General features: G+C 37.0%; 1 protein-coding gene across 3 annotated transcripts in view; it reads right to left on the bottom strand.

Annotated features, from left to right (window-relative positions):
• Positions 1-4757: 4757 nt before the first annotated feature.
• The window catches only part of LOC131046907 (uncharacterized), a 42916-nt gene continuing 25415 nt past the window's right edge, over positions 4758-22258 (bottom strand). Inside the window, exons 2-6 of one of the 3 annotated variants that reach the window (XR_009358860.1) lie at positions 6462-6801; positions 6210-6308; positions 5805-5925; positions 5335-5665; positions 4758-5217 (exon numbers count right to left, since the gene is read on the bottom strand). Coding sequence is in view for 1 of the 3 variants with exons in the window: in XM_057980739.2 (XP_057836722.2) it covers positions 5451-5665; positions 5805-5925; positions 6210-6308; positions 6462-6801 (775 nt within the window). In the remaining 2 variants the exon portion in view is untranslated. Of the gene's footprint in view, positions 5666-5804; positions 5926-6209; positions 6309-6461; positions 6802-22258 lie in introns of all 3 variants that reach the window. The other 2 variants (XR_009358861.1, XM_057980739.2) reach the window with 2 other exon arrangements.

The raw sequence follows: 22258 nt of genomic DNA, 5'->3' as shown, positions 1-22258 counted from the left end.
AGATGTGACAAGGGAATACCGGCCAATTTTCAATGGATTTGTGGTAGAGATCCCCATTCCAACCTTGTGTCTAGCAGACTGAAAAATGTGGACAGGCATCATCTGTCTTCCCAACTCCATAAGAATGATCTTGTCAGTCGGGTATCTAGGAAGCATATATGGCTGACCACCATAGCATCCAATTCTCATATAGGTGAAAGTGGGGAACTGTAGAAACAAACATCCATATTCGCACACCCTTTCCCATGACTCATCTAATACTCTTTTGTTCCTCAGAGTTATGTCAAACTGACACATGAAATATCTGAAGAATGCATCTTGGACTCTTCGGAAATGTAGTCTGCTGGGTCTCAAAAGTAACTGATCGTAATATTCCCAAACTAGTATAAGTGAGCGATCACCCTTGGTAGAAAGACCTGGAAAGTGTCTAAGTGATGCTGTCAAGTATACCAAATATGAGTTCATGTAAAAAGTGATGGTGGAAGGGACTGCTGCAAGTTGTTCGCACAAGGCATCGCTAATGACTTCTCCCCATGATATATGATGCTACTGTCTTATGAACATGATGAACGGGTACATCTATGGCTCAAAGACATTAGAATGCTTGAGGCCCATCATCTTGTTGACAAGGGTTATGGTGTCTCCTATCTCCCATTTGAAATCGCAACGATACAACTTAGCCCACCTTGAAAAGGAGGCTCGTGGCTCTTGGATCCACCTGTTGATATGCCGCTTACAATCTTTTTCCCTTTTCACATAGTAATCAGCTGCACTTTCTTTGGAGATTTCCGTGTAAAGAGGTGCGGGAGGTATTCTAAAAACCTTTTCGATCGTATCTGCATCAAGACAAATTATTGCCTCACCATCATCATTTTTTATGACTCGTCTCTTTGTCAAAATGATGGGCGCAGGCTAGAACAAATTCAGGTTCTAGGGCAACCACCGGGAAAGAAGACACATGATGGATATGGTTGTCCAATAGCCGTTGCATGTTATTATCTTGTGGATCTTCCACCCTCTTGACAAACTCTGACATATCCACGTGCCCTATTTTTGTGTCTCTGATACGATCCAAAGGGGAAGAAACTTGGGAATGTGCCACCTCATTCTAATACTTGTCATACTTGTACTTCATCTTTTTTGGAACCGGAGATGATGGCAAATCAGACATTGATTGGAAACCTGGAATACTGTGATGAAGACTTAAAAGTGTTAATGCAACATCATACTTAACTACAAATAAAATTCTTCCTTTTTCAAATTGGAAAAACTTTGATTCTTGAACTTCACGATTTTGTGAGAGAAAGAGGGGAAATATATGGAAATGGGAAAATCTTGACTTTGACCAATTTCGGATCTTGGGGAAATTTTTGCAAGTATACAAGTTGGATAGAACATACATGCAATCGGGCTTTAAAAACTCGAGTGCAAGTACACTTGTAAATTTGCAAATGGAGAAATGGATGGAAAATGAGAATTTGACGTGTAGAAAATGACAGAAATGGAAAGTACGGATATGGGAAACATGAATGGATAGAAATGGAAAAATCCGAAAATGTCATTTTCACGAAAATGGGAAGAACTTTTCAACATGTAATCCGGTTTTTAAAACCCGAATTTGAAAGAGGGGGGGGGGGGGGGTATTTCAAATTTTTTCAACTTGGAATTTCAACCATAAATGGTTAAATTCATTAACCGTAAGGAAAGAACAAAAATTTCCAGCCAACTTGTAATCGGGATTTAAAATCCCGAATACAAGTTAAGAGGGAAAAAAGGGGAAGAACAATGCAATTCAAAAATTGCATACCAAGGGGAAAATCTCTCTCACAAAAACCGATTTTTGGGGGAAGAACAACATATTTACAAAAATGCAACTAGAAAGGAAAACTAAGGAAACAAAATAATAAAATGAAACAAGAAAGAAAGGAAAACATACCTTGAATGAAACTGAAAAAGCTTCTCCAAAAATGCAATCAATCTTTGGAATGAAGAAGACAATCCAATAAATAGAGACAATCAAAGATGCCAAACCCTAGCCACATTTTTTGCAAAAATGCCCATAACTGAAAAACGTGGCAGCAAATGCATGAGAAATGGCATGGAAAATGTTTGAATCTTCTTTAACCCTCAACGCCTTATCACTCCAAGCCAAAACGATTCATACCATTGAAGATTCGTGGCATTCCAAATGGCAAAAAACGTGGTGGTTGTTATAAAGTTAAAAACCAGCAAACACAACCTCCATGTGGCGTGAAAGGTGTCCAATCATGCATGAAAATAGAGAGCAATCCTAAACGCCTTCCTCCTCCAATAAATTCTCCACAAAATTTGCCTTGAAATGTTCAACAAAAACGTTTTTCTTGCAAATCGGGTTTTTGGAGACAAATAGCAAGTTCGAATTTGTATGAACATGTGAAAAATGGGTTTTTTAGAAGATATAACAAGTTCTAACTTTCACTTTTTCCTCAACAAAGCCAAAATCGGGATTTTTGGAACAAAATGCAAGTTTAAAATGTCAAAAATGCACTTTATAAGCAAAATCGGGTTTTTTAGAAGATATAACAAGTTCTAATTTTCACTTTTTCCTCAACAAAGCCAAAATCGGGATTTTTGGAACAAAATGCAAGTTTTAAATGTCAAAAATGCACTTTATAAGCAAAATCGGTTTTTTAGACCAAAGTGCAAGTTTTAAATTGTCACTTTTTCAATTACAAGGCAAAATCAGGTTTTTGAGAGAGAAATGCAAGTTTAAAATCACTTGCAAAAGGGAAATAAAATGCCTACAACAAGTTATAATTTACTTGCACGCATGTAATAGGGGTTTAAAATCCCCATTACATGTAAAAACCATTAAAGTAGGGGTTTTTGGAAAGAACTACAAGTTTACTTGTAACTTAACCAAAAAATCCACATTTTAATTGAAAAAAGCCAAAAAACAATAAAAACAACAAAAACAATAAAGGGGAAATTTAAAACAAATTACAAGTTTTCATTTTTTAATAAAGTGCACATGTAATAAGCTAAAAATTTCCTTACAAAGACCAAAACAATGGAAATCATTAAGACTTGAAGTTCAAGGAAAATTCTCCACCTGCAGTCAGGATTTTAAAACCCGAAATTGAAGGAAAGACATAGCAAACGAACCCAAAATGCGACGAAATTTGAAACGTAATTCGAGGATGGACTGAGGATTAAGCCAGTCCAAGGATTAGTCGAAATTATGCCTCGAGAAGTGTGCCATGGAGTAAAAATTTTCATTTTTTCACAAAAAAATTATGTTATGGTCCTTCATTTTTGGAAACAAAAATGAGGACAACATGACCCAAATGCTAGCCCTCAAATGCAAAATATGCCAGGAATTAGGGCTCCTAATGACTTCATATCCCAAGAAGATGCAATTAACAGATAGACAAATTACATTGAGGAAGACAAATGTTCATGAAAGAATGAAGATGTCACCCCAAAATTTAGGTGCATAAATTGTTTAAGTAGGTAGAAGTTCCTGACCCTTCAAAAGAACCCTTAAGGAAAGAGGATTTGCTAGCTTTGTGCAAAGCCAATTCATCAAGTTCAGACCTAAAGGATGACAAAGTCCATGTTCGACCAAAGGAGTGTCATGTTGACTTGGTTAGTAGATGTAATGTCCCCAAATTGGTATAGACCTATTTTTCCCCAAAATTGACAATGCCAACAATATAATTCATTATTACTAATAGCATTCTAAAGTTAACTCATTCAAAAGTTATTGAGCTTGAGAGTTGTGAACAATTAACATCATATAAAATGATAAATAATTTTTCTACTAGAACCTAAACCCTGGCTTATTCCCCCTAACCAACCATAGTAGAGTTTGGAGAGTAAAACCACGAAAGGGCGCCCGGAGACTGTTCAACCCAATTAAGCCCAAGAGCATGGAGCATCCAACTAAAACAACTTGCCCCTTAGCCCACAAATGGCAGGAACATCCAACGAAGACAATTCCATCCACTTGGGGTGGACTACTTAATTCAAGGGAACCGTTCTATTGCCTTTCCCTAACATATTTCCTTCCATTGTACATATGATTGCTTGTGAGGACAAGGAATAGATAAATTTATTAATTAAAGATAGATTGACAAAGCTTATTAATATCTTGATCAAAGATTTAAAGAGTATAAATGTATAATAACATTTATCCACATTGCATACCAAATACTTGTTAATTCATCAGTCTGTTGTTTTGCCTGAATGTCGGTATCTTATATCCAATCTGATCTGGTCCTTCAATGCCCTTCACTCCTTGAGTCCCTGCCCTTATAGTCTTCAAGGGAGGGTGAATAGTCACACCTCTTACCATTTCTCAAGAGAGGTGTCTTCCCAAAATAACTGCTGCCTCTTCAAAACGTACGCATCTGATTGTATTAAATCTTGGTTATAAGTTAGGGCATGTTCCCATGTGGCTGCTTAGCTTATTTTGGCTAGCAGCCACTGCTCAATGTTTTTTAAGAATTATTTGTGGAGCAGCTGGCCCCATGAATATTTATTTTTGCTGCTTATTATTAAACAAAACATCTTAACTTTGTATTAATACTATTAATACTAATTTGTGCACTTAAACTTTGAAAAAAAAATAGAAATAAAATCTTTAAAAAAAGAGGGAAAGCAAATTGTGGAGCCACGTAGCATTTTTGTTAATATGCAGTCACTACCTATTTCCAACCCCGCCTTTTTTTCCACAGCTTATTTCTAATTCCTAAACAATAGCTGCTCCACTAAAATAGAGAAAGATTCTAAATTATCCTTTTCTTTCACAATTTTAAAGTTGCAGGGTTACACTTAACTGCTTAAATTTAAGCACAAAATAGAGTTAAGCAGCCACATGGGAACATGAGGTAAGAGACCCAATCAAGAGTATTATCCTTATGTATCTGAGATTGCCGATCAGCAAGGGTGTTTAAGAAAATTGTGAGAAGTCTTATTATAAGACAATTTTCTGAGCACAACAATATATTCCTGAATTTGTTTGTTACTTTATTTAATTCTGATTACATTGATATGAGAATAAGAATTATATTTGATTAAATTTATTATGTCATGATCGGGGGCATGACAGTAGGCCACAGGAAACAGCAGAAAAGGCTGGATGAGTAATGCCAGTTGAGCCATCAGAGCATCAAGATTTCTTGTAACACCATGTTTTATTATATAACAAAGGACCAGCTTTTGCTAACCTGCAAACTTGATTAAGTAGTATAAGTTGTAAGTGAAGATAGGCATAATATTTTTTGCCAAAAATATCTAATTTAGCACTATTGAATTTTGATGCTTATTTTGTAGAAGTCCTAAAATATTTACCTTCTATCATTATAACAACTACAGGTACAATACATTTCTTGAGGAGCTTACTAAGGAGAGATTTCTGCTGTGTCAAAAGTTACCCAAATTCAGTGCTTGGAGTCTTACAACTGATATTATCCAGCTATTTGAAGGACCTGTTTCTCAGAAGTGTTGAAAGCCCATTGCAAGAACCTCTGAATTACAGCAAGGAATTCCTCCGGCTTCTCTTCCTGGGGTAAGTGACCACAATTTTTTATAACTTCAAATTTGGCTCCAGATATAGCATTTGCCAATCGTTCAGCATTCCATGCAGGAACTATCCGATCCGTGTCACCAGTTACAATCAACACTTGATTTTCAAAGCATCATACAGTAGGGCAAATGCAATGAAATCAGCTCTTTAAGCAATTATGTGTGAATGAATAAATAAAACTTAACATCTATGTCTAAACAACATATCAGAGGAAAGAAACTTAAGAATGAACTACCAGGACAGGAGATATCTTTAAGCTGTTTTTGAAGTGGAAGCTTCCCTTCAGATGAAGAGTCTGTTAACATGGCTAATGTAAACTCTATTAGGGCTTTCTCCCAACCTTTGCATTTTAGTGGCTGCAAGGCAAATTAATAAGTGATCATGTTTGAGACCTACAGGTAAAATTCTTCCAAGGATAATATCAATACAAATCCTCATTTTTGTAGAAGAGTAGAATGGAATTGAAATTTGAATCTCAGATGCCCATGTTCTGAATAGTTCAGCCCACAAATTTTGCAAATACAAGAAACCAACGAAACCAGGAAAATATATTTGCATGCTTTCCTACCATCCACTTAACACTGGCTGCAAAAGTTCATAGCTAGATTTGCATTGACAATAAGGACAACAACAAACTCACCTTTGTGTATCCATGTATGATTTGGTCAGTTACTTGATTTTTATCATACCATGCATACCTTACTGCCTCTCTGCTGTACTTATCCATAATAAATCTCACCTGCAAGCATGGAAGTGGGTCAGCAATTGGAGCCTGAAGTGACCAAAAGTTGTCAATGCATTCATCAGCAGGTGTGAACACCGATCAAATATTCTATGCTGAATCTCTACACAAGAAAGTTCCATAATCATAAGTACAAACAATTAACCTTACCAGCATTACTGCAATGCTGGAACGAAGGATGATCGACAAGATTTTCTGGTAAACTGTATTTGCCACTGACTTCATTTCTTGAACCATGTTCACAACCATTCTAGAAGCAACTGCCCACAGCCTAAATAGCATCATTTTGATCTTTCTAAAAGGATTTGCTCCCTCTTCTGGAATAAAGTTATCATCTTGTTGATTTCTTTGCTTTGGATTTCTATTCATGTTTTTGTTCTTTCCAATGACTAAAGGGGCTATAATTGCAGGAGCAACCAAGATGAGTGCTGCAACACGTTCAGGAGCCTCAAAGTATGCATTTGCTGCTACCAGACAGCCTGCAGAATGGCTGCCATTTTATATCTTATACATGACAGCTCATTGTTAGAAACTATCAAATTTTTCTGTTCATTTGCAATAAATAATACTAAACAATAGGAGCATTTTTATCGGGAATAAAGTATAAAATGTATTGAGAAAGATTTACATTCACAAAGTTCAATGTTTTTCCGCCAAATACACTGTTTACACAATTACATGCTATAATTTAGATTAGGATGCCTTAGTGAATTTCCCAACTAAAATAGGCATCCCATTCGACAAATATGACCATCTACAATCTATATGAGCTTCCCGTCAAAGAAAATGACTATCCTAAACACAGATATAATTGTATTTTGTTTTTTCTTTCATCTTTAAGCAGTTTTGATGTTCCAAAACAAATGCATCTGAGAAGCACGGGGAATATGATGAAAAATTTTGGTTTATGAGACTTGGATGCATATTTCCCTAAATCATTTCTATATCTTATTTCTGTATTTTTTACCCTATACTTCAGAAAGTATAGAGTTTTATGAAGTACTCCATTCTCTGAAATTTAAAAATTTCAAGCAATTTTGCCAAGTCACAGCAAACTAACTGAAAACATAGCCTACCATGTATGCATTTTATGTGTACTCATCTATGGCAGACCATATGATCAAAGTTTACCTGCCATCGTAAAAATTCATAACACACCACAAAATAAATTAAGTTTGAACCCCTATTTGTTACCAAAAAAGTTGGAACTTGAAAATGTAATAGCACCCCGAAAAACTTTAATTATTATTAGAATTAAATCTCTGAAATGTAATACTTTTATATTTGACAGTATATTAGATTTATTTAAGTTCTTAGTTAATTCTGCATGTGATGATTTGAAATATGTTGAGACTATACAGCTGTTTAATGATATGCACTGAATAACATTTGATGATGATTAATGCTGACAACTAACTTGTTTCACTTTGCAGCAGTTAGAGTAGGATTTACTTTATTTAAAATTTTGTAAAAATGCAAGTTTGTGCCCTCACCATGTCCAAATTTTTGAAAATGCTTGGAACTTGAATTTTATCGCATGAATTAGGTTGTTCATATTTGAACCAAGTGGACATTTTTTATTTTCTGAAATTTTGAGTTCTTGAAAAATGAGAAAATTGAAGCTCCATTTATAGAGTTTGCTTGAATTTTCTAGTTTTAACATTCAAAGATAATTGAAAAATCTTCAATTTTGAAAGTGAAATTGGATGTTACAGCTTGGGGGATTTTGAGTCTCCTTCATGGGTTATTGTAAGGATCATTTTAAGATCAATTTCAAAATTTTATATGCCATATTTTTGTGCCTTGTTTTTTTTACCATGCTCAATTGTGATGAGTCGTGATGGACCTAGAATGATAATACTAGAGATTTGTAGGGGAATGGCTCCAAACATTTCTTGGGGCACAAAGGGGCTCGAGGATATCTCATACATGAGTTTTCTTAATAAGTGATACCTATCACACGGGTAAGTAGTACCTCCTCTCGAGCATCTTATCCGTGTGTCATTGGTGAGTGTGCTCAATGAGATTGTCTTGTTGTTCCATTGGAGTTCGTATCCAATGAGAATTGTACTTTGACCCACCTTGTCATGTTGATTGTGTGAATCTTGCATGATGTGTATGTTGTGTGTATGCTCAGCATATGGTGTGTGTAAGCCTTCTCCCAATGTGTTTGGTGTGAGTGTACTTGTGGCTCGTGTGACAATCTCTTAGCATAGTGGGAGTCGAGCTTTGGGTACCACGTGGTTGGGTGGTATGGAACCACCATTGGGGATTTGAAAATCTTGGGAAGAGCTCCAGAATCATGATCAAGTTGGTAAAGGCTTTTCAATTCATTATTTCATAGTTTTGTAATATCTTGTAAAGAAATTTATATGTATATTTTAGAACCTCGAGTCCTCTATTGTAATTGTAATTTATTGAAATGTAATCTTTCATTGGATGGAATGTAGATGTCCCACATAAGTGCTAAGAAACTACCTTATTTTGCATGTCATCTCGATGTTGGTCCCGAATGCTTATGCTATTTCATATGCAATTGATCATTTTGGCTATGTTGGTAAATGAACTTAGAGAACATTTAAATTTGGGTTTAGAATGAACTTAGGGATCTATCTAATTTTGCATGTTATCTCAACATTGGTGTCGAATGCTTATGATATTTCATATGCAAGTGATCATTCTAGCTATGTTGGGAAATGAACTTAGAGAACATTTAGATTTGAGTTTAAAATAAACCTAATGTGTTAGAAAACATAATTATTTTGTCCTTGGATCTTGAGAGGTCTTGCGTAGTTCGTCTGCCAAGTTTGGGGGTTTTGTGTTTATAAGAACCCACCACTTGGTGGTGTCATTTTGGTTCTCTCCTTAGTTGAAGGACAATTAGGGTGTGTCAGGAATGCTTCCCCTTGCCCAGTGTTCCATTTGTCTCATGTCGGAGCCTCTTGTGGTCTTCTCAACATTTAAAAGTTATCTCTTTTTCAGGCTAGTGTGAGGTGAGATCAAGTGTCTTGGACCTCTTTGGTTCCCTAATCATTTTTGTCGTTTTTGAGTCTATTTTTTGTCATGGCTCCTTGCTTGTAGTTCTTGACAATTGTGCTTGTTCTAGGGATCAATACTAAGCTTGGGTTTACTCATTGGTCAAGAGACTAACACTAGAACCAATACTTCAGTGTTAGTAAGGACTATAGCATGTCCCTAGAACTCTAGTGCCAAAACAGGATTCCAATTCTAGACTAGGATTCAACGCCAAACTTGGACACCTGTGCAATCACGCTAGTGTCCTTCTTGGGTGCTAATGTCCTCTTCGAATTCTAGTGTCCTCTACTATTCTTTTTTTGTCATTCTTCATTTGTTGGGTGTTCGAATTGTTTATCAAGGAAACTTTGTAGATGAAAGGTGCCCCCTTGGCCTAGAGAGTCTCCCCATGTTGTCGATTCATGAACAAGTATCATACCTTTAGTTTTATGGCACTCATTTGTCTTGGGAAGCATGTCGTTGCTCGTAAGCAACCTATCATCATTCCAATTGGTGGAAGGCTTGTCTCTCTTAGTAAGGCAGCCTCTTGTGTAGGCTTGTCCCTTGGTTTAGGTGTTGTTTTGTTGGTTTTTGACTAGACTGGAGGTAGTTGTTACCCTTGTCCTACTCCTTGTTCCGAAAAATAGTGATTGAGTCGTTTCGTTCATTTTTGTTAGCTCCTAGTCCTTCCACCATTTGTGTGTGTTTTTGTGGTGTTGTGGAGTTTCTAAGAGTGTCTTGGTGTGGATTTGAGGTAGATGTTTCCCTCATCCTAACCTTGTGTTGGATTGTGTGAGGATGTGATCATGGGTTAGTACCCAATCATCATTGGGTGTCGTTTCCCCCTCTCATAGGTTCATCGTGGCGGCTTCATCCCGTGATTAGTATGTTTTCCACTACTGCCACCTTACTTGTAGCAATGGTGAAGTCATTCATGTCATTAGTGCCCTTGTGTCATATGTCACACAACACTTGTGTGCATGATGTTGTCCAAATGCGAAATCCTGTTGCATCTTAGTTATTGTGGTTGTTATTTCAAAACAAAACAAAAAAGTTGTTTTCAATTAATGTCCTAGTTGTGCGGCTTGGAGCATTACACCTTGGAGATGAATCGTGCATTTGTACCTTATATTTGAAATCCTTAGCCAAGATTTTTCTGTACATTATTATTTGTTGTCCTCCACACAAGATACTTCTGCATTCTTCCTACGTAGTTTTTATTCATGATCCCATTCATAAAGGGTGGGGTCCCATCTACTTGGGGTGTTTCAAAGGGAAGAGTGTCTAGGCTCTATGGCTAGCAGAAAAACACCCTCATGATGTTCTTTCTCCCACCTTTGACAGTTCATGACTTCATAACAGAAACATCATTATATGGTAAAATATAAAGGTAAAAAAAGTATTGCGAACAATGATTTCAATATACTTTATATCTGTTCTGAACTGCAGGCATGAAGTATAGAGGTTTTATGTCACATTGTGAATGTGTTTGCAGGCCATATATATTGTCTATATTCTGGTTCTTGCATCATGATTGACTTTATTAGGATGATTATGAAATAGAATTTGATATCAAATATGCTCTTGCTGATAATTTGTACTTCAATATTCATTCTTGTATTAGTAAACAGCTACTTTAATGGTGGCATGGACATTTATTTAAAAAATTTAGTTGAAATTTATGGAAAGAAAAGGATAGCAGAATCACATGAACTGTTGTATGTAGCTTTGTATGTAGCTGATTGGTTTAAAATTCAGAAAGGTTTGTTATGATTACTTTATCATTTATGCTATAAATATATTCTTATGGTCTGTACTTTGATTAAGTATTGAATTAAATGCATTTGTCTGCTTCTAGTCGAAAAATGAATCCTGGGAAGCAATATGACATCAGCTATCTCATGTTCACTACTATTAAATGTCATATCAACCTATTTAGACAATCATCTGAAGAGTTAAAATCAAGAAATATATATACATATAAACATGCACACACACAAGTGAATTGTCTGCATTTATTGTAGCCTAGGGAGCTGGGTTGTGACATGGAATGTGTTTTGTAAGTCAGTTTTCATTAACTTTATTACTGATATGTAAATAGAAATGGATCTACTCTTTGAAAGACCAAGCTATTGTTCTTTTATAACTAATGTTACATGGTTATACTTGACTGGTCTCTGCTGTAACAATGTTCTTGCCGGTTTTGCATTCTGTACATAGGGAAGAATAGTTGATCAATTCCATATAACTTGTCCAAATGGATTTCGTTTGTATTGTTTTTCAGATGATTAATATTTAAGTTGTGTTTCCTACCATTACATTATATGGTTGCTGCCTTATATCAGCAAGTATGTTAAGATTATTTACAAGTTATCCTCTCTCATTGATATGTTGATCAAGACATTATAGTCAATCTTAAGAATTTCTAGCTATGCTTGTACTTTGCTATAATGTTTATACTAGTTGATGAATTTACATCTTTGGAAAAGAAATGTAGAACATTAATGCATTTTATTACGAAACAACAGAAAAAATAGGGTAGATTTCTCACAACTCAGGACAGGTTGTGACAAATGTACCCTATACACCCTTACATGATTTCTTCTAGTTATTTTTGATAAATCTGGGATGGCCGCAAAGATTTTGGGTCAATTATTTATTTTCGGCTGCTTATTTACTAGGCCATTCCCACTGCTAGTTAAAGTAAGATGGTTCTTAATTTAAAAACTTCTGATTAAAAACTTCTGATTTCATATTAGATTCGATAAAGACAAATGAACAAAATATGGCAGAAACTTGTGTATTTTGATAAGTACCAAGCAATCCATGACAGGGATTTCAACCTGGTTACACTTATTCCACCTGTCTTAGATATTAAAACATTGGGAGATTATGTGCAAATGGACATTGAGATCACGAGCAAGAATTTTTACATGACTAAACAGGAAAAAGTATGATACATAAACCAAATATTGGACCTAAATTTCTGAGGACATGTCACCTACATTTCTAGACTCCATACCCTAATGGAAATGTTTTGAGGACACAAGGATGGGTCAAAAACATTCCCCAACCATCCTCAATTTGCTCAAAATTCTGGAAACGTGCTTAGGACAGCAATTATTTTTAAGCAAATGGCGACAAACAGCTAGTCGTCCCCTGTGGCCCAATCAAAAATAAAACACAAAACTGTAAAAGAAGAGTGGAGGGCCCACAAGGACCTCCACTCACCTTTACGCCATTCCTCAACTTAAAGTAGCCACGCTAAAAACTAAAGCAAAAATAAACTTGTTTTGTCAATTTAGACTTTGTGACAAAGAAGATGAAGAAAGAGAATAGCTATGAGAAGCAAAGAGAATAGTAGCAAGAAGGAGAGAAAGCGTCAAAACTACATCATTTTAGGTAAATTTACCATCCATTGTTCATTTGCACAAATTCTTTTGCCTTTGTTTTTGGTCAAAGTTTTAAAAACTTCGGGGTTTTCTTTTGTTTATTGTTTTATCCTTGCACTTGCAGCTATGTTTTTAAGTTTTCAAAAAAAAAGAGCAATGATGAGTTAGGGACATTGAAATTCAACAAAGAGGCCCTATAGGTGCTACTAGGGCTTCTTCTAGGAATGAGCATTGCAAGGATTAGGAGTTCAAATAACAAATTTGCATGCCCATCAAAACTCCTCAAAATTTATGGGCCCATTCAAACTTTTTAACTAAGTTGCCAGTACGGATACAGTACGCCGGTACGACAATTTTTTGGGGGGGGTTGGGTACGTCCGTACAAAAAAATGTAAAAATCATAAATATATACATATATGCAGCCTAAAAAGTAGAAACAAAAATTAAATTTAGAATCCCAAATATCATCCATATGCTAAACAAAACTTGGAACTTGTTGACTTGGTGGTCAGCACCTCCTTCGGGGTTCGTGACATGGCTTAACTGCCTCTCGTGGATCTGGTAAGTCTGGTGTTTGTGACGTTCGTTGACAACTTGAGCTTTTGGCGCAACAGCAAACATACCAACAATTGGTATCAGAGCCTTGGGTGACGGGTTCGAATCCCGGGAGGAATCCTTCATTCTGTTGGTGCGGAACCCTCAGTCAGTGTTGAGGAGGAGATTGTTGACTTGGTGGTCAGCACCTCCTTCAAGGTTCGTGACATGGCTTAACTGCCTCCCATGGATCTAGGTAAGTCTGGTGTTTGTGACGTTCGTTGATAGCTCGAGCTTTTGGCGCAACAGCAAACATACCAACAATATCATATATGATATAAAGCATAACAAATTTACGGTAAGTCAAATCTAATTTCCATTTGTCAAAATTTGAATGTTATAATAGATATATTGAATTCATTGTTCATTGGTTCAACAATAAATTAACACAATTAATAATCAGCATCATATGGGTCACTAGGAAGATCAAGATCAACATCATCATTGACATTAGATGATGTAGCTAGAGTAGTGGAACCACATGCAACCTCACTGCCACTTGCATTAGCAGCAAATTGGCTATTGGACTCCCCAGAAAGTAAAGATTGTGTGGCATCTGAAAAATCCAAATCAGTTCACTCTGGATCTACATCCCAAAACTTTGTGCTCCCATCCTTGTGCTCATTTTGTTTGAGTAAGAAGGCGCAAGTTTGAATGCACATAAACTAGCTCTTTCGCCTTACTTGCTGCCAATCGGTTGCGTTTCACTGAGTGGATAAAGGAGTATGTGCTCTAATTTCGCTCAGATGAAGAGGAACTAGCAACCTATTGAATAATTGACACAAAGTTAGAGGGCGACAATTATAAAATTAACTTTAAATTTTAAATTAATAATTTTATTATTTTAAAATAGTACAAAATATAAGTTTAGAGAACAATAAAAATTAAGAAACTTACTTGCGATAAAAGTTTGATTGCAAGAGTTTGAAGGTTTGGTGATGTATGGCCATTGAGGTACCACCAAGCATGAGCATCCTTCTTGTACTTGTCACGGAGAGTGGAAACACTTTGACCATTGGAGGCTACAAAATCAGCAAACTCACTTGTCATTAAATCCTCCATTTCAGAATCAGGGAAGAGTTTAGTAAGTGCTATCCTACACCCTTCACTGACTTCTGAATCTCTATATGGCAGTACCCTCGATGGCTTAGCAAGCATTTCATCACTATAAAATTTGGGAGTCAATGCAAATGCAAGAAGATGTAGTGGGGTGGTCATTTTGTTCCACCTCTCAAGACAAATTGACTGAACCTCTTTGAAGAAAGTTTCTTCGGGATCTTGCTCTTTTGCATTGATGATGACTTTCATTTCCTCAATCATTGAGTCAATGCCATCATACACCTCTCCCAAACATGGGTGATCCATGTCAGCATAACGGATCATACTCATGATGGGCTTAGTGAAACTCAAAAGATATTCCACTAAATCCCACCAAGTGTCATCTAGGATCAAGTGCTTTACATTTGTTGCCCTTTCAGTATTGGATTGCCTCCATAGGGACCAACTTTGACTAATTACCATGCTAGCAAGTGGCTCCCTCACCTTCACAAGTCGCCTCAAGACGATTGTGTTGGATGCAAATCGAGTCTCAGCAACCTATTCAAAAATTAAAAATAAAAATTAGAATACAAAGAAGACATGATCAAATTTAAAAAATAAATTAGTGATTACTAAAGTGAAATGTAGATTTGAAAAATTGAAGTGTTTCAATTACCTTTAGCAACTCCAATTGTGAAAATGATTTGAAAATGGCCTGTGACATGTTATGGTTTGTGATGAACATTTGGATCTCTTCAGCCTCAACATAAATTTGTTTGATCCAATGTATTTTCCTACCCATCTTTTGGAGCATGAGGTTGAGAGAGTGGACAGCACAAGGTGTCCAATATATGTGTTCAAACCGTGCCTCGATCAACATACCTGCAGCTCTACAATTCTTTGCATTGTCCGTTATTACTTGGACAACATTTGGAGGTCTTGTTGATTTGTGTTTTAGGCACATAACATTCAGAATAAAATACCAAAGCACTTTACCCTCTCTTGAACAAAATCACCTCAGATGCTAAGGGTAAGATCAACTAAAATGATTCCAAGGTTTCTACATGTCAGGTCTTGACGAGTGGGTAACTCAATGGTCGATGTGAATTGTTGTTTTCACTTGGGGACTTACACGAATGTTTAGATTAACTTCATTGATCATGGATATGGATTGGGTGTGTTGATAATTAAGGATATTGCAATGTAGTTCTAGACTTAATTCTAACAAAAAAAATGGGCAAAAGGAATAGGGTTCAGGAAATCTATTCTAAGCCTAGGAATGTAGGAAATAATGAGCAAATTTAGTGGAATCAAACTAGGCAAGGTCTCACCATCAAGTCGAACAGATTTTGACATGAGCTTAGTGCAATCATCTAAGGTATACTTATAGCTTTTCAAATTATCACCATCAAACATTGACACCACCCAAGTTGATGCATATCAATGGACGCATAACAATTGAAGTTAAGCTTGCATAAATTTCCAGTTGAACACGCACGGCACACTTACAATCAGCAAGAAGCTAGTGGTATGGATTAAGGATTCCACACAAATATATTCAACAAATCTTTCACTCAATCTAACAAACATAAAAGCAAATTCTAATCTAAAATTTTACTCTAACTTGGAGGAATTGAGAACCTTGAATGCAAAACAACACTTGAAAGACAAAATCACCATCAAGTGAAACAATGATTTATATTCAAATAGCTGCAGCATATACCAACAATTCTACAAAAACTCTCTTACAAATGAGAGACAATGAGGTATATATAGAGTCTCATACAAAATGGATGGCCAAGATTAAAACTAAATCAAGGGCCAAGATCATGCCAACAAAACCCTAGAGTTGCCCTAATTAGGGTTTACATCAAAAATGGTGCCACCAACATATGGCCCAATAGAAAGATACCTAGTCATCAAATAGGGAATCCTCTAAAAGATTCCTCCCTGCATCTCTCTCTCTCCTAGCATACTCCAAGAATCTAGCCAATACAGAATCTAACTCCTCCATGGAAATGCTGGGTAAGGTATCTTGTTGTAAATCAATCATGTCCAATGCATCTGAGCAAGCATCCAAAGTGTTCTCCCAATCTGGCATGAGAGTTTGCGAACTATGAACATGAATCAACAAAGAGACCAAATCATCTATTTGACTCCTCTTCAAAGAGTCCAACTGATAAAAATACATAAGTTTCATTTTGTCTCTTAATTCTGCTAGGTGTAAACCACTAGCCTCACTGACATCAACTCCCAATAACTCCTCTATTGAGGCAAGGATCTTCAACTAAATATCATGAATTGATCCTTCCATCTCTATACAACTCAATTGTGCGCTCTCATAAGTTGATTTCTTCATGTCCAGTGAACAATACCAGCCATGGAAATCGTATCTATCTCCACTGTGCACAACATTCTCCCTAACCAATGTGGACTTAGGAATCTTCTTCAAATCTCTGAGGCATGGAATAGTCTTCTCCTAAATAGGTTTGAATTCTTTCCAAACTCCTCCAAAATACTGTATTCTGAACATGAGCCCTGTTGTCCTGTCAAATGCCTAGACAGAGTAAGGAAATCATCCTCCTGTCTCTTTGTATTCTCAATCCATTTCTCCACCTCTGAGAGTGTATCTCTCACTGCCTCATAATGTGAATGTAGTCCACGATCAATCGCAATAGGAGAAATAAGGGTCGGATTCTCACACCTTATCCCTACAATGTACTCTCTAAGTCTAATATTCTCTTCTTTGTACTTCTCTTTTTCTTCAATTTCTCTATCCAATCTCGCACTGATTGCCCTAAGGTTATCACCAACCTCCTGAAATTCCTGCTCTCTTGTAGTACGGCCAAGGGCAACTGAAGTAATCTGGAAATCCATGGGAGTAGCAATGTCTGTTGTCATACTTGCAATAGGAACAGCCACTTGCGCAATCCGCATTTCTATCTCATCTCTAGCTATGTGTAACAAAATCTCAGCTCTCTTAGGCTCTTTCTCCTTATTGCTCCTAGCTAGGTAGTCATCAATGTCATCAATAGGCTGTGCCTCTATCATTTTCTTACTTTTCTCCATACTCCTCATCAGCCAATTAGGAATAGCGGCCATCTCCATACCATCATCGAGACACATATCTCAATCAAGCTCTCTCAATGCCGAGATAACATCATCATCATCATCAGGATTATTCTTGGTCAAATCACATACATTCTTTCCCAAACTAACCTCCAAAAGGACAGTAGGGGATCTCGGTTGATCATCATCCTCATTAGATGGAGCAGATGTCGATGTGGCATGTAAATCTTGAATATTCTCTGGTAGTATCACTGTGTTGGAACATTGCTCGAACTCCCTACTCTGTTCTGGCATTTCAACTTCCTTAATTTATGAGACACTGAGAGGTGGTGAAGGAATGATAGGCGAAGGAATACTAGTCTTTTGTTTCTTCTTCTTGACCTCCTCAATCTTCTTCCCTCTAGCCTTGACTTCTCCTCGCGTGTCCTTCCTTCCCTTGGGAGCTTGACTCTCCTCATCCGCATGAATCCTGATATCACTGATAGTCCTCTGATCATCCTCGGAAGTGGATTCCTCCTGTTTCATCTTTTCATAAGTGAAGGTGACACCCATATCAACTAATTTGTTCATTTGAATATCCACCCATGCTCAGGGGAAATTCAAGACCTCTCTCATCAATACATTCAAATCTATTTCTTCTAATTCTGACCAATTAGGCAATAGAATCGCCTTCTTCATTTCATTTTCATATTGTGGATGCGTATGATCCCTGTCATCTAACACTTGGTCAGGAATGAGAAAAAGTTCACACTTTATCATGAAATCCACTGACATTCTGGACCACATTCTTCTCTTTACTGCCTGCTCGTCCATCCGGTTGGCCCAATAGTCTTCCATGTCTACCTTGTGGATGAACTTTTCTCCCCTGATCCTTCCAACTTTCTTATCTGGATCAAATCTTTCTCTTCTCTTGTATGTTACAAATCAATAAAATGCAAGTTCCTCACTTGCTGTGCTAGCTGCTAAGGCAGACTGGCAAACCTCCAATGTCTTCCCAACTGAAATAGGAAATGACATGCCTATTTTGTGCTTTTCCTTCTGGATAGAATCAAACTCCAAAAGTTGTCTCACCACTTCCAACAAGATCACTCTGTCAAAAGGATACCTAGCAAGCCTGTAGGGTTCGGATTGAAATCAATGAATCCTAAGGTATGTGAAAGTGGAAAACTGTATATACCACGATCCATATTTCTCTATCAACTCTGTTGCCTCCTTGGACAACCTCTTGTGGACTCCACCTTGCAACATTCACGTTATGTACATTAAAAATACATCATTCACTCTCCAATAATCTTCAATTTGATACATGTTCAGCGGTGGATAGCACTCATAACTCTTGAATTGTCCTTGTCCATTCCCGACTTCACCTCTACATATCAATCCCTTGTAAGTAACAAATCGTGCAAGCAGGTACACCAAATAGGAAGTCATGGCGAATGACCTGGACCACTCCACATTCCTCAGTTGAAAGTCTAGATTGTCACTTATGATTCTAAACCAATTTATCAATGTTCCTTTTAGACAATCCTGGATGAAATAGAACATCCATCCATCGTATATTGCACCCTGTGGCATCCCCATCACTCAGTTAAGCAGGAATACTAAATCACTATATTCCTCTTTGAAAATTGTGCACAAGTGTCTTGGGAGCCTTGGAATGATGAGGCCTAGGCTCGATCATCCACTCCTTGTGTTACTATGGTCTTGCACGCATCCATCTTCTTCTTATATCGGTCTTCATATTCATCCTTGGTTATCTCCTTCATGTCTCCTCCTCGTGGAATTCCAAACACCTCAGCAATCGCATCCTCAACAAGGTAGGCAATGATGGCACCCTTAGGAGTCTTTATCATTTGAGAGCGAGGATCATAACATCGTGCACACTCCAGGATAAGCCCACTGCACTGTATGGATTGCGTAAATCTAGCGGACTGATAAATGTCACTCTTCATAATGTTCACATAGGCTGAGGAAGGAATATGACTTCCAATTCCAAACATCCGCTGTTGCATCTAGTTCATGTTCAGGAAATGCATGTTCATGTCTGTAATCTCCTTCCATCTGGATGACATCTTGGATTCCGGATAGGATCCAGTCTCAACTATCTTCTGTTGTTCTCTCCTTTCCTTGAGTCCAGACTTCAACATCGTACCTGTACGAAGCTAGAACTTAGAACTTAGGAAAATATAATATTTAGACAAAAATTCTGATTTCCTAATGATTTAGACTAATTTGGGTATGGAAATCAGGAAAATAATCCACATTCTCAATAGATTTTAACAATTGAATGCAAAAATGTGACAAGTAGGGTATAAAACCCTCATTAAGTTCATTAAAATCAATAATTTTCAGACCAAAGTCTGAAAACACCTCCTTATACTTAGAAATTATGTTCAAATTAGAGTGCAAAGGAGTATACCGGATCAACAATGACTAAGGAAAGGTGAGAAAGGTTGTGTTTTTACACAAAACTAAGTCTGAAGACACCTTCCGAAGTCAACAATGGCTGCCAGCAAATCTGAAGACAACTTGCAATTTTACAAATTAATCTCTAAAAACATGTTGCAATCACCCCAAATGTGCACCAACTTGATGAAAATCAACCTCAATGATGAAAGCAATCATATCCAAGAATGTAAGTATGGCTGGTAAAAATAAAGTTTCTGAGGACAAGTCTGAAAATGAATTGTTTCAAACTTACCAGCACTTTGCAAAGTAGTGAAAATCCTTGAAAATGATCAAAAAAAGACAAAGGAATGAGCTCCAAGCAAAATCGCCAAAGTGGGTAGGTGGCTGGAAATGAAAATTTATGAGGACAGCCCCCCTACAATGGAGTTTCAGACCTGCAACAGCCATCAAATGGTCTGAAAATTGACTGAAAATCACTCCAATCTGCCCTTTAGACAAAATCGCCTAAGGCACAAATGAGCTGGGAACACAATGTAGGTCTGAAAATCGATTTTCCAGCCAGCTATGGAGTCACACAAGTCTGAAAAATGGTATGCTTCAGGTCTGAGAACAAAATATCAACAAGCTACATTAATGGCGGCATCACCCAAGGGAAGGAAATCGCCAAAAATGGAGGTAAAACTCCTTAAATATGAAATCGCCCTCCTCCCAAAATGGCGCCACCTCTCTAGGAAAATCGAAATCTGAAAATGAAGCTCCAATGGCAGCCAATGACAGCTCAAACAAATCGCCTTGCTGGAAATGAGAAGAAAATGATGATAAAATCAATCTTCAACCCAATGTGTCACTTGGACACTTAACCAAAAAATCGCCAACTGGAAAAAAAAAAATCGCCCTTGCAAGCACACTTGGCAAATATAATGATATAATAATGTTGGGATCTCTCCTTTTAAACTTGCTTTCACCATCCACTTTCACCACACAAGCAATGTGGGATAAAAAACTTGTTCTTATACTTGCCTGGCAAAAATCGATTTGCTTCTAGAAGGTAAAATCATTTAATGCTCATTGCAAATCATTTATTAATTGTTTTTATTTTTTTAATAATCATTGCACTTCATTAAAAACAATTAAATGAGGCTCAATTATTAAAATATTTCAAAATTTAAATCAAAAATGGCCAATGGGGGAAAATCGATCCAAGTAGGGATAAAAATCCCTATCAAAATTCATCGACTTGCACAAAAATGGGTCTAGGGGAAAATCGATTTGAGTCTGGAATGAAAATTTCAGTTAAAACTTCATCATTTGGCACAAAAATTACCCCTGGTGGAAAATCGACCCCTGTCTGAACAATCATTCGGACACAAACTCATCAAAATCACTCTCAATGGAAAATCGCCTAAGGTCTGGAATGAATATCCGCATAAAAATCCACAAAATCTCGTCACAAAAGGTCCTAGTGGAAAATCGATCCAGGTATGGAGTCATCACAAACGCCATCCACAACCCTATCCATACTCCCAATGGAAAAACGAAGGCAGTCAGGAAAAAATCCCAACACTTGGTTAAAATTAATCATCCCGGGGGAAAATCGACCCTAGTATGGATTCTGAATGGTAGAAAAATAAGGCATGTTTGGATTCCAAGGGAAATCTATGTCCAGTTTGGATTTTGAGTGGGGGAAAATCATGGGTAGTCAGGAATATGAGGGGAAAAGCACCTCTAGTGTGGAATTTTGACCTTTTAACCCTTAAAATATGGATTTTGATCCAGAAAATGATGATTTTTCCACTCAAAATCACTAAGAAACTTCGAAACTCAATAAAACTCATCTGGACTTAGGCAAATTCACCAAAATTGAGCGAAACAAAAGGAATCCCATCAGGATAAAGCGCAAAATCAACTTGAATAACTTCCTAGGAGCGAGAAAACAACTCCAAAGGTCTTGAAATACCTTAGCACTTTAAAATCATCGATGAGGACGTTCAAAAACATGTTAACGCTCAAAAGGTCTACACTTAGACAAAATTAGGATCATTTAAAATCTCAACTTTACGTGCTTGATCCTATAACTTCAAAAAAACCCTAAACGACAATAGGCATGATCAAAAATTTTGAGACTCGAGCACAGGAAACTCAAAATTGCCCACTATGCTGCCAAAACCCTAAACTAACGAATGCGGAAAGCAGGAAAAGAGGGGGTCCCCGTTTTCAATGGGGCGATGTGTGAAAAGGTCACAACAGGTCCCACATCCTGAATGCATTGTATAAGGATGTTAGCAATAAATTGTGCATCCTTCACTTGTCCCTCACAATCCACAGCTTTCAGAAACATTGCCCCTTTAGGGCACACTGCAATTACATTAATTAATGGCCGATTTTTGGTATCCTTCCATCCATTAAAAATGATGGACACCCATGTTTGTT

The sequence above is a fragment of the Cryptomeria japonica genome, chromosome 9, assembly GCF_030272615.1.
Source record: "Cryptomeria japonica chromosome 9, Sugi_1.0, whole genome shotgun sequence".
Taxonomy (NCBI): Eukaryota; Viridiplantae; Streptophyta; class Pinopsida; order Cupressales; family Cupressaceae; genus Cryptomeria; species Cryptomeria japonica.
The sequence above is the reverse complement of the archived record's forward strand: the minus strand, read 5'-3'. Positions and strand labels throughout refer to the sequence as shown.